General features: G+C 35.2%; 1 protein-coding gene across 2 annotated transcripts in view; it reads left to right on the top strand.

Moving 5' to 3' along the window:
• Positions 1–17,372, top strand: part of UBA6 (ubiquitin like modifier activating enzyme 6) — an 83,974-nt gene that overhangs the window by 301 nt on the left and 66,301 nt on the right. Inside the window, exons 1-2 of one of the 2 annotated variants that reach the window (XM_032334461.1) lie at positions 146–253; positions 2,116–2,178. Coding sequence is in view for 1 of the 2 variants with exons in the window: in XM_032334460.1 (XP_032190351.1) it covers positions 2,116–2,178 (63 nt within the window). In the remaining variant the exon portion in view is untranslated. Of the gene's footprint in view, positions 1–145; positions 254–2,115; positions 2,179–17,372 lie in introns of those variants that run through there. The other variant, XM_032334460.1, reaches the window with a different exon arrangement.

Raw genomic sequence — 17,372 nt, 5'->3', positions numbered from 1 at the left:
GCGCCCTCTCAGTTCCGCCTGGGGTCTGCCGTCTCTCAGTCACCGGACATGTTTGGGGGGAGGGGACGCGAGGTGGGGCGGAGTGCGGCGAGCGCGGCGGCGGGTTCTGGCCCGGGTCGCGCGGCGTGAGCTTCGCCGCCTTGTTGCCGGACACCGTCCCTCGTTCCTTCGGCGAAAATGACAGCGAAGAGCGCCGCTGTGCGGGATCCTGCGCCAGGATCCTCCTCTGAAAACTGTTACCAGAGGGAACTTGGTAATGATGAATCACAGGCGGTCAGGACACCCTGAGGCCTCAATGACTACGGTTAAAAAAAAAAAAAAAATCGGGGAAAAAAAACCCACGAGTTACTCATTCTTATTTGCCTGTCGGTGTTGAGGTTTCTCACATCTTTTGCATGCCTGCAAAATCGGGGGTGGAAATGTTCGTGTGCGCCCTTTTCGGTCGTCTTGTAATTAATACAGCGGGTAGTTGCATACCGCGCACCACCAGAACTCGGTATTCCAGAGGTACCAGGGCTGGGTGCCGGATTCTGAGCTAATGGGAAACTGTCCGTAAACCTGTAGCTTTTCCGCTGGTTGGATGCTGTCAGTACCGTGGTAGTGCCCAGGCCAACACTGCCACATTTCCGTGGGGGGTGTTATGTAATACAGACAAAACCTCCCCTTATTTAAAGGATTTTTGATGGCCCTATAGACGTTATTCCAAAAATGACTTTTGAAACGTTCCGGTGAGGCAGGATTTTGTGAAGAATAGGTGCCAGTCAGATCATTAAGTGACAAGGCTGGTTAGAACGGAGCTGATGTCACCTTTCCTGCGGAGCTTTGCCCACTAGACAGTGAAAGTAGACCAGGAATAAGGAACCCCTGTAAGGAAATTTTTGCTTATTTTTGTGTTTCATTACTGTGCCAAAGCAGGGCACATTGTGTATGTGTGTGTTTTAATTAGACGTTATTTGATCTAAATACAGCTATCTCTTGGTTTGCTTTCATAATTGGAATCAAATATTTCTAAGAGTTATCCATGTATCACTTAGCTAGAAGCTGATAACATTTTGATTAACTCTGTTTACAGATCTTTTGGCTTATCAATCAATACCAAATTGGGTTTCAGAACCTAAGTTTTGTGCCTTCCCATTATTTTTAGAATCCTGTAATTGATAATTAGAGCTTCCCAGAACCTGGAATGGATTACATTTTTGCCAAAATGATACTAATCTTAGCAGTCACTGTGTCTCAGGCCAAAGTGCCCCCACCTCTGCCTGGGAACTATTTCAGTTTCCCAGTGTTTATCCTGTTTTCATTTTCATTTTTGTATGCCACGCTGTGAAAAATATGAGCTATGGTAAATGATACATCACTTTAAGTACATCTTATCATGCTAGTATGCTGCTCTTTAAAAATTTTTTTAATTTCCTCAAATAATCTCTACACCCATCATAGGGCTCAAATTTATAACCCTGAGATCAAGATTCGCATGCTCTACCAACCAAACCAGCTGGAGCCCCCCCTTTTTTTTTTAATTTTTAAAATTCATTCAACAGATACCTGTTGAGTGTTTTCATTATGCCTACTATGAGGCAGTAGGCAGCAGAGGATGGTGATCAAGAGCTAGACTGCTTAGGTTTACATTCTGGGTCTACCATTTACCTACTCTGGAACCTTGGGCAAGTTATTTAAATTAACTTCTGTGAGCCTGTTTTACTCCTCTGTTCAGTGGAGTTGGTAATAGTGCCTGTCTCATTAAATTGTAAGGGTTAACAGAGTTAGTACTTCTAAAGCACTTAAAACAATGTATGGATGTTGGAGAAGATGTATGGGGCACTCCCAACAAAACTGCTAAACTAGAGATCCATCAGAATATGTGTAAAACAACATCTGATAACACCTAAGAATAAAAGCGTTGGCTGTAATTTTACAATACACACGGAGTAGGCAGTCAGTGAATTTAATTTTGACCTATTTTTAAAATGGAAATAAAGGGATGGAAAACAAAATATATATCTGGTTTGTAAAATCCCATCTAGTAAATGCCATGTGTAATTGAATATTAGATTATAGAATGTGAATATTGAATAACTATACTTGCCCTTATAAGTTGTGTTTTATTTTTTTCAGTACAAATACAAATTTGCCCATCATATCAGCAGAATCTGTGGAGATTGATGATGCATTATACAGGTGAGAACCTTAGGGAAACTGAAACTTAATTTTCCTCATTTATTGTTCTATAGTAATGGAATACTCTATTTGAAAATACCATTAGGCCTTTGCAGAGTTTTGTAAATATATCCTAAGAGTTCCTCTGAGGTTATAATTAGAGTTTTCTTGGATTTTTTTTTTCCCTGCAGTCTAAAAGCTTGAATAATATTTAAGTCTCAGTTGTTTTAGGTTTAGGTGATATGACAAAGAATGATTTTGTTACCCACTATAAAATATTCCTCTTGGGGCGCCTGGGTGGCTCAGTGGTTTAAGCCGCTGCCTTCGGCTCAGGTCATGATCTCAGGGTCCTGGGATCGGGTCCCGCATCGGGCTCTCTGCTCGGCAGAGAGCCTGCTTCCCTCTCTCTCTCTCTCTGCCTGCCTCTCCATCTACTTGTGATTTCTCTCTGTCAAATAAATAAATAAAATCTTTAAAAAAAAAAAAAAAAAATATTCCTCTTGTTTTTGGATAGGAGTACATATTTATGTTCTTAATAGTGCAAGAGTCTCATGAAAAACAGTCCATCTTTGGTTTATACAGTAACATATAAAGAATATATTTACTTCAGTGTAATCTCATTGACAACATTGCTTGTTTGCATGATATAGACAGCAAGGAAATATTATGAGGTTGAAGATGATTTGAATGGAATTTTGTGAGATTCTTATTTACTGTACCTTTTCATGAAGTGAAAATATTTTTCTTAGAGTTAAAGAGAAATTAAAAATATATACATAACTAGCACTTTTTTTTTTTTTTTTAAATTATTGATTTATTTGTTCAAGTAACCTCTGTACCCAGTGTGGGGCTTGAACTCAGGACCCCAACATCAAGAGTGGCACATTCTTCCAACTCAGCCAGCCAAGTGCCCCTATATTGCTATCACTTTTAAGACTTTTTTTTAATACTTCAGATTGTTTGTATGGAAGATAGTATAATCTCAGTTTTGAAGTTTTTAGATTTCCTCTCTATATAATTATGGAAAATATATTTTATGTAGAAAGAATTGGAATAATGGGCTATTTATTTTTAATCCTTTTTGTTTAGTGTGGGATGCACAGTCAATTTTGAGCATTTTAGGAAGAGCTGAATCAACTTAATAGGTTGATTTCAATTACTGCTTTATGTTGTACACTTGGAAAAAGAGGGAGAAAACTAAATTTTGCTTTCTGAAAATTATTTTACCATATGGTTTCCTGATTATAAATATACTTTAGAAATCACCTTTAGGAGAAAGTCAGTTATCATATGGTTTCACTTATTTGTGGAACATAAGGAATAACATGGAGGACATTAGGAGAAGGAAAGGAAGAGTGAATTGGGGCAAATCAGAGGGCCAGACAAACTGTGAGAGACTCTGGACTCTGAGAAACAATCTGCGGGTTTTAGAGGGGAGGGGGTGGGAGAATGGTGAGCCTGGTGGTGGGTATTAAGGAGGGCACGTGTTGCGTGAGCACTGGGTGTTGTACATAAACAATGAATCTTGGAACACTTCATCAAAAACTAATGATGTATTTTATGGTGACTAATATAAAACAATTAAAAAAATTTTTTTAAAGATTTTATTTATTTATTTGACAGAGTTCACAAGTAGGCAGAGAAGCAGGCAGAGTGAGGAGGAAGCAGGCTCCCTGCTGAGCAGAGAGCCCCATGTGGAGTTCGATCCCAGGACCCTAGGATCATGACCTGAGCCAAAGGCAGAGGCTTAACCCACTGAGCCAACCAGGCGCCTCTATAATAATGATGTTCTAAACGTCCTTTCGATCATATCCTTGGGATAACAAATGGCAGCTTCTTGGAAGAGCATTGGCTAATTCTATTCATTGTTCAGTTACAATCCTTATAACACTTTTTTATATCCCTCCAACCTTGTAATGGCTGACTAATGATCATAATTTTCAATAAACCAGAGATTAAATACTCCATTTGCAGTGTCGTATAAGTAGGGCTGCAGTTTGCTTCAGTGCAAAATACAGAATATAGTAGTTTATATATGATCAAGTATTGCTGGATCATAAAGTAGTTCCACTTTTAATTTTTTGAAGAACTTCCATACTATTTCCATAGCAGCTAGACCGTTTGCATTCTTACCAATAGTGCACAAGGCTTCCATTTTCTCCACATTCTTACCTTTTTATTTTCTGGCTTTTTTTTTGTAATGGCCATCCAAACAGATTTGAGGTGATATCTCATTGTGGTTTTGCATTTCCTTGACAATTAGTAATGTAGAGTACCTTTTCATACCTGCTGCCCATTTGTGTCTTTGGAGAAATGTCTGTTCTAGTCCTTGCTCATTTTTTAATTATATTGCTTGGAGGGGGGTTGCTACTGAGTTGTAGTTCTGTATATAATTCGAATATTAACCTGTCAGATACACGATTTGTAAATATTCTCTCCCATTCTGTAGTTCGCCTTTTCACTTTGTCGATAGTCTCTTTTGCTGTGCAGAAGCTTTTTAGTTTGAAGTCACCCCACTTGTCTACTTTTGCTTTTATTGCCTCTGCTTTTGGTACCATATCCAGGAAATTCTTGCCAAGACCAATGTTAAGAAACTTTTCTCCTATGTTTTCTTCATAAGTTTTCTAGTTTGGCACTTAAATTTAAGTCCTTAACCCATTTTGTATTGATTTTGTATATGGTATAAGGTAAAGGTCCAGTTTCATCTTTCACATGTAAAATTCCAGTTTTGCCAATACCATGTATTAGCCCCAATTTTCCTCTACCTCTAACTATACTGGCCTTACCAGATTGTTTTCCTCCCAAACACAGTTTATACTTTAACACCTCATTGTCTTTTCTTTAAGAGCACTCAACACCATTGGATCCCTTTTCCTTCTTCCCACTTCCCATTCCCAAACTTAATTAAATGCTACCAAATCTACTGTGTAACCTAAACTAGAAACCTTGGTTTCATCTTAGATTATTCCCTATTTGGGCGCCTGGGTGGCTCGGTGGGTTAAGCCGCTGCCTTCGGCTCAGGTCATGATCTCAGGGTCCTGGGATCGAGTCCCGCGTCGGGCTCTCTGCTCAGCAGGGAGCCTGCTTCCCTCTCTCTCTCTCTGCCTGCCTCTCTGTCTACTGTGACCTCTCTCTGTCAAATAAATAAATAAAATCTTAAAAAAAAAAAAAAGATTATTCCCTATTTGTCATCCTCCAAATTCAGTTTTTTAAAAACCCTTTTAATTCTTTCTAAACAACTCTCAATTCCAACTCTTGGATTCTCTCTCCCTGCATTCAGTATCTCTCAGTTGAACTATTATTTATAGCCTCTTATATGACCTCTTTAGAGCTACTGAATCTTTAATCCATCTTCCATACTTTATTCAAAGTGATATTTTTCAAATTTACCTCAAAGCTCCTGGTTTCTCTATTTAAAATACTTAGATGGTTCCCTATCATTTACATTAGTGAAGCCAATGCATTTAAGTCTCCTTTTCTATGCAACATAACAGTGGCTGAGAGGATAATCTTTGGTATTAGATCTGAATTTGAATTATCCTTAACTGCTGATAAGCATTTGGATTGTTTCCAGGTTTGCATTATCACAAATGTTGCTGTGATAATTTCTATGCGTTTTAAGGTCGACATGTGTTTTCATTTACTCTTTAATAAATACCTAGAAGTAAATGTCTGGGATGTATGGTAAGTGTATTTTTAACTTTTGGGGGCTGACTGGGTGGCTCAGTGGGTTAAGCCTCTGCCTTCGGCTCAGGTCATGATCTCAGGGTCCTGGGATCGAGTCCCGCATCGGGCTCTCTGCTAGGCACTCCTTCCTCTCTCTCTCTCTCTCTACTTGTGATCTCTCTGTCAAATAAATAAAATCATTATTTTTTTTTAAAAGTGTATTTTTAACTTTTTAAGAAATGCCAAGCTGTTTTCCAAAGCAGTTATGCCATTTTACCTTTGTACCAGTAGTGTATGAGAGTTTGAGTTAGCCCACATGTTTATTCACCACCTGAAATAGTCAAATCTTTTTTAATTTTAGGCATTCTAGTATGTGTATCATAGTATTATATTTGTATAATATTATACAATGAATATAATACAAATATATATATATATATTTGTTTTACATTTGTATTTCCATAATGACTAATGATCATGGACATCTTTTCATGAGACTATTTGCTACCTATATTTAGGGGAATATCTATAAATCTTTTCTCTTTTATTAGCTTGTCTTAATGAGTTCTTTATGTATGTCCTTTGTTATAGATATGGTTGCATATGTTTTCTCCTAGTTTGTGGCTTGTTTTACTTTTCATAAATGTCTTTGGCAGAGCAAAATTTTTAATTCTGATCAGACACAACTGATGTTTTTTGTCCTATTTTTTAAATGTTTGCAAGACTTAAAGATTTTCTCTGATGTTCTGTTCTTGAAGCTTCATAATATTAACTCTTAAACTTGGATATGATTCATTTTAAGTTAATTTTTATATAATGTGAGCTGAATATCAGAGTTTATTTTTTTTCCATATAGCACTAATGTTTTAGCACCCCATTTGAAGATTATCCATTCTCTTTGAATTCCCTGGGTATCTGTCTTTGGCAGAATTTAATAGAGTATGTATCTGTTGAGTTATTTCTGGAATCTTCTTTTTCAGTAAGCTGAATGTTTCACTTTACAACATCACACTGCCTTGCTTACCATAACCCTGTCATAAATCTTGGACTCTGGGAGTGTTATTCCTCCAACTTTGATCTTCTTTTGCAGAGTTGGTTTCAGTCTTCTATGTCCTTGGAATTTCCACATACATTTTAGAATCAGCTTGTCGATTCTTTAAAAAAAAAAAATCCTACTGGAATTTTGTTTGAGTTTGTGTTGAATCTCTAGTTCAGTTTTGGGAATATAGACATTTTGACAATATTGAATTTCAAGATCCATTAATAAACATGGTACGTCTGTCTGTTTCTTTCTTTAGTCTTTTCTTGTAGTGTTATATAATTACCAGTGTGGAGATCTTGCACAGCTTTTATCAGATTTGTCCCTTGGTAATTTGCAGTTTTCTACTATTGTAAATGGTCATTTTTAAATTTCAATTACCATGTATTCTTAAATTCAAGCTCAATTGATTTTTGAATAATATTCTTATCCAGCAAGCTTGCTAAACTTACTAGTTCTGGTAAATTTTTTTGTAAACACCATAGGATTTTATAGCGGTCCTGTTTGAAAATAAAGAAGTTTTACTAACTCCTTTCCATTCTAGATGCGTTTTGTTTCCTTGTCTTAATCACACTGATTGGAACTTCCAATACAATGTTAAGCGGAAGTGATAAAGGTGGACAGCCTCACTTTGTTCCTGGTGTACATTGGAAAACATTCATTCTTCCATGGTGGAGTATATTGTTAGCTGTAGGTTTTTCATAGATGCCCTTTATTGGGCTGAGGAAATTTCCTTCTGTTACTAGTGTGCTTAGAGTTTTGTTTTGGGTTTGTGGTTTGTTTTTTTTTTTTAAGTTAGAAATGGATATTGAGTTTGTCAAACACTTTTTCTTCATTTATTGAGGTGATCATATGGATTTTCTTTTAGTCTTTTAATGTAGTGAATTATAATGATGGCTTTTAGATTATTATATGGCCCTTGCATTCTAATTCTGGGATAAAACCCATTTGGTCATGATGTACGTTTACAATATGTATAAAAACTCTGTTAAGTTTTGCTTCTGGTTATATAAGACTGATGAATCACTGAACTCTACCTCTGAAACTAATACTCTATATGTTAATTAGTTGAACTTAAAAAATGGGTAAAAAAAAGAATTTTTGCATCTGTGTATGTGAGGGATATTGTTGTAGAGTATTTTTTAGTGCAGTGATTATGTGTTTGATATAGAGTGATGCTAATCTCATAGAATGAGCTGAGTATTTCTTCAAATTTCTGGAAAGTGTATAGAATTGGTGTTATTTCTTTCTTAAATTTTTGGTAGAAATAATAATGAAGTTTGGAGGGGTTTTTTGTGGGAAGGTTTTTAACTACAAATTTAACACCTAATAGACATGGTAACATTCAGTTAATATATAATTGACCCTTAGCATAGGTTTAAACTGCTCAGGTCTATGTGGATTTTTTTCAGTAGATATATTGGAAATTTTTTTATAAATTTGCAACAATTTGAAAAAATTCAAACTACACAGCCTAGAAATACTTAAAAATTACAAAAAGGTATATCAGGAATGTATAAAATATATGTAGAAACTAGTCTGTTTTATCATTTAATACCATAAAATACACACTAATCTATTATTTAACAAATTTATCAAAACTTACACACAGGGGCACCTGGGTGGCTCAGTGGGTTAAGGCCTCTGTCTTTGGCTCAGGTCCTGATCCCAGGGTCCTGGGATCAAGTCCCTCGCTGGGCTCTCTGCTCAGCAGGGAGCCTGCTTTCCCCCTCTCTCTCTCTCTGTCTTCCTCTCTGCCTACTTGTGATCTCTTTCTGTCAAATAAATAAATAAAATCTTAAAAAAAAAAAAACTGACGCTCACAGTGTCATTTATAGTCAGGAGAAAAGTAAGCCAACATAAAAATGCAGTATTAAATCATAACTACATAATATAATACTGTATGTTAACTAGTGGGAATTAAAATAAAAACTTAAAAATCTTAACTATAAAATTAACTGTAGTGCATATATTAGTGTAATAATTCTGTAGCCACCTCCTGTTGCTATTGTGGTAAGCTGAAGTGTTGACGAGTATTCCCTTAGAACACCATGTGATGCTAATCATCTTAGTGTGAGCAGTTTCTCTCTTTAGTAAATTGTGTATCTCAGTAAAAAGTGATCTCACACAATTTTTCATTGTGTTTAGTGGAATACTGCAGACCTTGAATACCACTATGAATCCCAGAGGGTATCACTAATGATGCTGGAAGCTCTCCCTAGAAGTAGAGAAAAATCATGACAATACAGAAAAAGTTGAGTTACCTGGTATGTACCATAGATTGAGGTCTGCAGCTGTGGTTGCCTGCCATTTCAAGATAAATAAACGCAGCATAAGAAGCACTGTTAAAAAAGGAAGAAGAGGGAGGGGGAGAAAGAGAGGAAGGGAAGGGAAGCTGAAGCTTATGCTCCATCAACAGACACAAAAACCTTGCAGTTTTTGCAAAATCCCTTTATATCTTGCATTGAAAATGCAGCTTTTATGTGGGTATGAGAGTTGCTTTAAGAAAAACATGCTGATACACTCTAATAAGCTTTGAGAAAAAGCGAAGTCTTATAAGACAACTTAATGCAAAAGAAGCTAAAGCTGGAGAACTTAATGCCAGCAAAGGATGGTTTGATAATTTAGGAAGAGACTTGGCTTAAAAATGTCAACAACAGGCAGCAGTTGAGTTCCAGATGCCTTTCAGAAAATCATTATGGAGAAAGAATATCTACCTGAACAGATGAATGCAGATGAAAGTATCCTATTATGGAAAAAAATAATGCCACAAAGAACATTTATTAGTAAGGAAGAGAAGCAAGAGGATTTAAGGCAGGAAGGGATGGGCTAACTCAACTGTTTTATGCAAATGCAGTTGGGTTTTTGATTAGCGCTGCCCTCACCTATAAAGCTGCTAACCCCACCACCCTGCCCTTGAGCCTTAAAGATAAAAAGTAAACACCAGGGCGCCTGGGTGGCTCATTGGTTAAGCCGCTGCCTTCGGCTCAGGTCATGATCTCAGGGTCCTGGGATCAAGTCCCGCATCGGGCTCTCTGCTCAACAGGGAGCCTGCTTCCCTATCTCTCTCTCTCTCTCTGGCTGCCTCTCCATCTACTTGTGATTTCTCTCTGTCAAATTAATTAAAAAAAAAAAAAAAAAAAGGAAACACCAGCCACTAGTCTTTTGGTTATACAAGAAGAATGCCTGGACAGTTCAACTCTTTATTCTGAATTGATTCCATCAGAGTTATGTCTCTGAAATTAGGAAGTCCCTTGCATAAGGGATTGTCTTTTAAAATACTTTTGATATTGGACAATGCCGTTGGCCACCCAGAACCCTATGAGTTCAGTATGAAAGGTATCAGAGTGGTCTACTTGTCCCCAAAGTATAATGTCTGTAATTCAGCCTTTAGATTGGGGCTCTACATTGGACTTTTAAAGCTCATTACAAATGGTACTTTATTGAAAGGATTATTAATGCCATGGGGTAGAAACCCAATAGAACATCTTGGGAAGGATTACACCATTGAAGATACTGTTATTCTAGAAAATGCCAGGAAGGCATTCAGGCCCAGAACAATAAATTACTGCTGGAGAAAACTGTGTAGATGTTGTGCATGACTTCACAGTATTTACGATAGAGTGAATCAAGGAAATTAGTAAAGAAATTGTAGATAAGGTTAAAAAAGGGGGGGGCAGGTGACGGGTTTTAAGGTACAGATTTTGGAGAAATTCAAGAGTTAATAGACACCATACCAGAGGAATTAACAGAAAATGACTTGATGGAAATTAGTACTTCCAAAACAGTGCCAAGCGATGTGGAAGAAGATGTAGAAGAAACACTGCCAGAAAACAAATTGACATTTGACAATCTGGCAGAAGAGTTTTGATTATTCAAGACTGTGTTTGACTTTTTTCATGACACAGACCCTTCTGGGATACCAGCACTGAAACTAAAGCAAATTGTAGGAGAAGGATTGGTACCATATCAAAACACATTTAGAGAAATGAAAAGGCAAAAAACAGATCATGATGTATTTCCATAAAGCTACACTGAATGTGCTTGTATCTCCTGCCTACCCTTCCCCCTCTACTTTTTCCACCTTTGCTCCCCTGGGACAGCAAGACTACCCCTCTTCTTCCTTCTCCTCCTGTTCAGTAAGACAATGAGAATGAAGACCCTTATGATCTGTTTCCACTTAATGAGTAGTAAATGATCAAACTGCTGCACGGTTAATAAGCTGATAGTTGTATATGTATCTTCATAAGAAAAACTAAGAACTGTACAGAGGGAACTGTATGAGACATTTTTGTATCATCATCAAGTATTCATTGTGTAGAACATCATATGCAAAACTCATAGAAGTGGATAGCCTGTCCTTAAATAGGCCTAAGATGAATATGTAATACTAAATTAATATCTTAGTGTTTCATATCTTTGCTTTCAAAGAATTGCATTACTCTACAGTATGACCCCCTTTCTCTCATCATTGAGAAACTGCTTATCAGCTTTCTAATTACAAGTAAGTGGGTTTTTTAGAAAATGTAATGATGTTTCCAGTACTGTCTAGATGTATGGCTACAGTAATATATGCCATAAAAATTTTGTAAGGATTTACTCTTTAGTATGTAAGCTACACTACCATGAAGCAATTGAATTGTTTTTGCTAGGCTACCAAAAGCAATCCTATTGCTGCTGCTTTGTTTTTAGTATGGATCGTTAAACCTATAAATAAATATGGCTTGTTTTCACGTTATCTTTTTATTTTTGATGACTAATATTAATAATACATATAACATCTACAGTGTTTTGTATCATGTAAGACAATAAGACAACATTGATATAGGTACTGACAGGTGATTCATCTTATAAACAGATGATAATTTACAGTATCAATACTGTACTATAAATGTATTGTGCTGTACATTTACAGTACTGTAAATGTATTTTCATTGTATGATTTTTTAAATAACATTTCCTGTAGCTTACTTCATTGTAAGAATATGGTATCTAGTACACAGAACATACAAAACATGTTAATTGACTGTTTTTGTTTACTGGTAAAGCTTCCAGTCTACAATAGGCTATTACTAGTTAAGTTTTTGTGAGTCAGAAGGTGTGCACAGGGTTTTGACTGTGTGGAGGGTTGGTACCAGTCCCTAACCCTAACATTGTTTAAGAATCAGCTGCCTTTCTTTTTTGAGTGAGCTTTGAGAGTTTGTCTCTTTTGGAGAATATGTTTGTATCTCAGTGGTTGAATTTAGAGGCATAAAATTGTTTTTAGTTTTCTGTGAATACCCTTTTTAATGTCTATAGAATCTGAAATGATGTTCCTTCACTCATTTCTATTACTGATCATTTTTTTTTCCTGATCATTCTGGCTAGAGGTTTATTGATTTTATTTTATTCTCAAAGAACCAGCTTTTAGTTTAATTGATTTTCCATATTATTTTTCTGTTTTGTATCTCTGTGATTTCTGTTCTTTTTGGGATTTTTCTTTGGTTGACTTTGATATTAATTTGCTTTTCTTTTTCTAATTTCTTTTTTAGTTAAGTTTTTTATTTAAATTCCAGTATGATTAACATACAGTATTATATTAGTTTCAGGTGTAAAGTATGATGATTCAGCAATTGTATACATTATTCAGTGCTTATCTGGTTAAGTATACTCTTTAATCGCTATCACCTTTTTTGCCTATTCCCTCCCCGCCACAGACCCTCCCTTTGGTAACCATCAGTTTGTTCTCTATAGTCTATTTCTTTGTCTCTATTTTTTTTTTCTTTAAATTTTTTGTTTCTAAAATTCCACATGAGTGAAGTCATACAATGTTTGCTGTTCTGTCTTACTCTTCTTGACCTTATACTCTCTCGCTTCATCCATGTTGTAGGAAATATCATGATTTCATTCTTTTTTGTGGCTGAATGGTACCCCATTTTATATATGTACCACATCTTCTTTATCCATTCATCTATAAATGAACAATTAGGCTACTTCCATAATTTGCCTATAGTAAATAATGCTGCAAGAAACAGAGGTGCGTGATGAATGATGAATTAGTGATGAATTAGTGTTTTGTATTTTTGGGGTAAATAAACAGTAGTTTGATTAGTGAATAGTAGAACAGTTATATTTTTAGCTTTCTAAGGAACCTCCATACTGTTTTCCACAGTGGTTGCACCAACTTGCATTTCCACAAACAGTGCATGAGGGTTCCTTTTTCTTCACATCCTCACCAACATCTGTTGTTTCCTGTGTTTTTTATTTTAGCTATTCTGACAGGTGTTAGGTGATATCTCATTGTGGTTGGTTTGCACTTCCCTGATGATGAGTGATGTTAAGTATCTTTTCATGTGTCAACCATCTTTATGTTGTCTTTGGGGAAAAGTTTGTTCATGTCCTCTGCCCATTTTTAAATTGGAGTATTTGGGGGTTTTGGGGTGTTGAGTTTTATAAGTTCTTTATGTATTTTTTATACCAGCCTTTTATTAGATATGTCATTTACAAATAATTTTGTCCCACTCAGTAGCTTGCTTTTTAGTTTCGTTGACTATTTTCTTCACTGTGCAGAAGCTTTTTGTTGTAGTTCTAATAGTTTATGTTTGCTTTTTATATCCCTTGCCTTGGGAGACATATCTGGAAAAATGTTCCTATGGCCAGTGTCAAAGAAGACATTATTGCCTGTACTCTCTTCTAGGATTTTTATGGTTTCAGGTTTCACATTTAGGTCTTTTATCCATTTTGAATTTATTTTTGTGTTTGGTATTAGAAAGTGGTCCAGTTTCATTCTTTTGCATGTTGCTGTCCAGTTTTCCCAACACCATTTGTTGAAGAGACTTTTTTTCATTGGATATTCTTTTCTCCTTTGTTGAAAATTAATTGACCATATAATTATGAGTTCATTTCTAGGCTTTCTATTCTGTTTCTTTGATCTGTGTTTTAATTTTTGTGCCAATGCCATATAGTTTTGATTACTACAGCTTTTTAATATAACTTGAAGTCTGGTTATGATACCTCCAGTTTTGATTTTCTTTTCAAGATTGCTTTGGCTATTGAGGATCTTTTGTGGTTCCATACAAATTTTAGGATTGCTTGTTATAGTTCTGTGAGAAATGCTATTGGTATTTTGATAGGGACTCTAAATCTGTAGATTGCTTTAGTAGTATAGACATTTTAATAGTATTTGTTCTTTCAGTTCATGAGCATGAAATGTCTTTAATTTCAGTTTATTACATCAGTGTTTTATACTTGTCAGTTTACAGGTCTTTCACTTCTTTGGTTGAGTTTGTTCCTAGATGTTTTATTATTCTTGTTGCAATTGTAAATGGGATTTTTTTCTTAATTTCTCTTTTTGCTGCTTGATTATTAGTGTATAGAAATGCAGCAATTTCTGTATGTTGATTTTGTATCCTGGAACTTTACTGAATTCATATATTAGTTCTAGTGTTTTGGTGGAGTCTTCAGTGTTTTCTATATATAGTATCATATCATCTGCAAATAGTTGAAGTTTTACTTCTTACTTCTTTACTTCATACTTCTTTGATTGCTGTGGCTAGCACTTTTAGTACTGTGTTTGAATAAAAGTGGTGAGAATGGACATCTTTGTCTTATTCCTGACCTTAGGGGAAAAGCTCTCAGTGTTTTTGCATCATATATGATGTTCACTGTGCATTTTTCAGATAAGGTCTCTATTATGTTGAGATATGTACCCCTCTGAACCTACTTTGTTGAGGGTTTTAATCATGAATGGCTGTTACACTTTGTGAGATGCTTTTTCTACATCTATTGAAATGATCATAATACTTTTTATCCTTTCTGTTGCTGGTGTGATGTTCTTTTTCTAATTTCTTAAAGTGAAAGTTGAGATAATTTTTGAGACCTTTATTCTTTAGTAATATGTCCATTTCATGCTAAAAATGTCCCTCTAAACACTGCATTGTATGTGTCTCACAGATATGTCTCCATTTTCATTCAGTTCAGAAAGCTATAATCTTTTTTTTTTTTTTTTACTTGTAGGTCTTTTTTTTTTTTTTTAATTTCTTTTCAGCGTAACAATATTCGTTGTTTTTGCACCACGCCCAGTGCTCCATGCAATCTGTGCCCTCTCTAATACCCACCACCTGGTTCCCCCAACCTCCCACCCTCTCCCCCTTCAAAACCCTCAGATTGTTTTTCAGAGTCCATAGTCTCTCATGGTTCATCTCCCCTTCCAATTTCCCTCAATTCCCTTCGCCTCTCCATCTCCCCTTGTAGGTCATTTAGAAGTGTATTATTTGGTTTCCAGGTACTGAGAGATTTTTTTAGAGACCTTTCTGTTGTTAATCTCTAATTCAGTTTGTTGGTATCTGTAGATAAGCTTTGCATGACAGCTTTTTTTTTTTAGTGTTTTGCTGTAGAATATAGGTTATCTTGCCATTGTTCTATGTGCATTTGAAAAAAATGTGTGTTTTGTTGTTTACTGGATTGTCCTTTCAATGTCAAATTGATTGATAGTGTTTTTCGGTTATTCTAGATCATAACTGATTTTCTGTCCACTCTTTATACCAATTGAGAAAGGCATATTGTCTTTCATTTTGTATTTGAACGTTTCTCTTTTCAGTTCTATCAGTTTTTGCTTTGTATAGTTTGAGCCTCTGTTATTAATGCATAAACTTTTAGAATTGTTGTGTCCTCAAGATGTATTGATCCTTTATCATTTTGAAATGGCCCTCTTTATCCTGGTAGTTTTCTTGGTTCTGAAATCTATTTGTCTGATATTAATAGAGCCACTCCAGTTTTCTCTTGGTTATTGGTAGCATGGTTTATCTTTTTATACTCATTTATTCCTACTTGTGTATTTAAATTTGGCTACTTGTAAATAGAATATAGTTGGGTTTTTCTTTTTCTTCAGTCTAACAATCTTTGTCTTTTAATTGGAGTGTTTAGACCATTTACATTAAATGTGAAACCGTGATTTTTCTTTCTAATTGTCATTTCTTACTAGTTTTCCATTTTTTTCTGTGGTTTTTTTTAATAGTAGAGCATTTTTTATCATTATATTTCATCTCCTTTGTTGGCATATTACTATACTTCTGCTTTGTTTTGTGATTGTTTTATGGTATGTACCATATATTGTTAATATATTAAAATAATTTGTCACTTCATATATGTTATGGGGATATTACAACAATATACTTCTGTTGCTCCTGTCCCAGGATTTCATTTATTGTTGTCTTACATTTTACTTCTGTATATGTTACAAATTTGTAATTCGTTATTGTTCTGGGCTTAAATAGTCAACTGTCTTTAAAAGAGAATTTTTAAATAACAAGAAAGTGTTTTGTATTTATTCACATATTTGTCATTTCTGGTATTCTCTATTCCTTTGTGCAAGTTAAGATTTCTACCTAGTATCATTTTTCATCTCCCTGAAGATTTAGTGTAACATTTCTTATTGTGAAAGTCTGTCAGCAATGAATTCTTTCAGTTTTTGTATGTCTAAAAAACTCTTTACTTTCTTTTTTGAAATTGAGTATAGAAAATCACATTGACAGTTTTTTTCCCTTCAGTGCTTTTAAAATGCTAGGCCACTATTACTGATCTGTAGTACTTCCTGGAAGAAAGTCAGCTGTCATTCTTATCTTTTCTTAGGTGAATAATGTGCCCTATTTTCTCTGATTGCTTTTAATACTATCTCTTTATCCTGGTTTAAACAATTACAATATGCCTTGGTATAGTTCCCTTCATATTTCTTATTCTTGGATTTGTTCACATTGTGGTGTGTGAGTTGATTGATTGTGTTCCTGGAAAAATTCTAGCCATGAGACCTTTAAATATATTTTTATCTCTCTTTTTCTCCAGTCTCTTTCAAGGACTCTAATTGTTGTTCCACAACTCATTTATGCTCTGGGCTTTTTGGGGTTTTAGTCAATCTCTGTGTTTAATTTTGGAAGGCTTCTGTTCCTGTATCTTCAAGTTCACTTCTGCAGAGTTGAGTCTATTAATTCCATCCAGTATTTTTTTTTATCTTAGATATTATGGCTTTTATCTTTAGAAGTTTTGCTGCTCATGCTTCCCTCTACCTTCTTGAGCATATGGATTATATTTATAATAATGATTATATTTATAATTATTTCAACATATTTGTCTATAAAGTCTGTTATCTGTATCATTCCTAAGTCTGTTCTATTGTGAATTTTTCTGTTCATTTTAAATTTTATCTCTCTACCTTTTTGAAAACCTTTTTCATATATGTCCGGAATTGTGAATTTTTATCTTTTTTTACCTTTTTGGGTACTGCATCATTTTGAATTCCTCTAAATTCTTAAGCTTTGTTGAGAGACCCAGTTAAATCACTTGAAAACAGTTTTAGTTTTTTCAAAGTTTGCTTTTTAAGCTTTGTTAGGCAAGATTAGAGGAGACCGAAGTCTGAGGCTAATTTTTTGCCCACTATCGATATATCCTTCTGAGTATTCACATTTTCCACTTGGGTGGAGAGGAACACAGACTATTTCTGGCCCTATTTAAATAACCATCATTGTTTCACCAGCCC

Source organism: Mustela erminea, chromosome 2, assembly GCF_009829155.1.
Source record: "Mustela erminea isolate mMusErm1 chromosome 2, mMusErm1.Pri, whole genome shotgun sequence".
In the NCBI taxonomy this organism is placed as follows: Eukaryota; Metazoa; Chordata; class Mammalia; order Carnivora; family Mustelidae; genus Mustela; species Mustela erminea.
The sequence above is the reverse complement of the archived record's forward strand: the minus strand, read 5'-3'. Positions and strand labels throughout refer to the sequence as shown.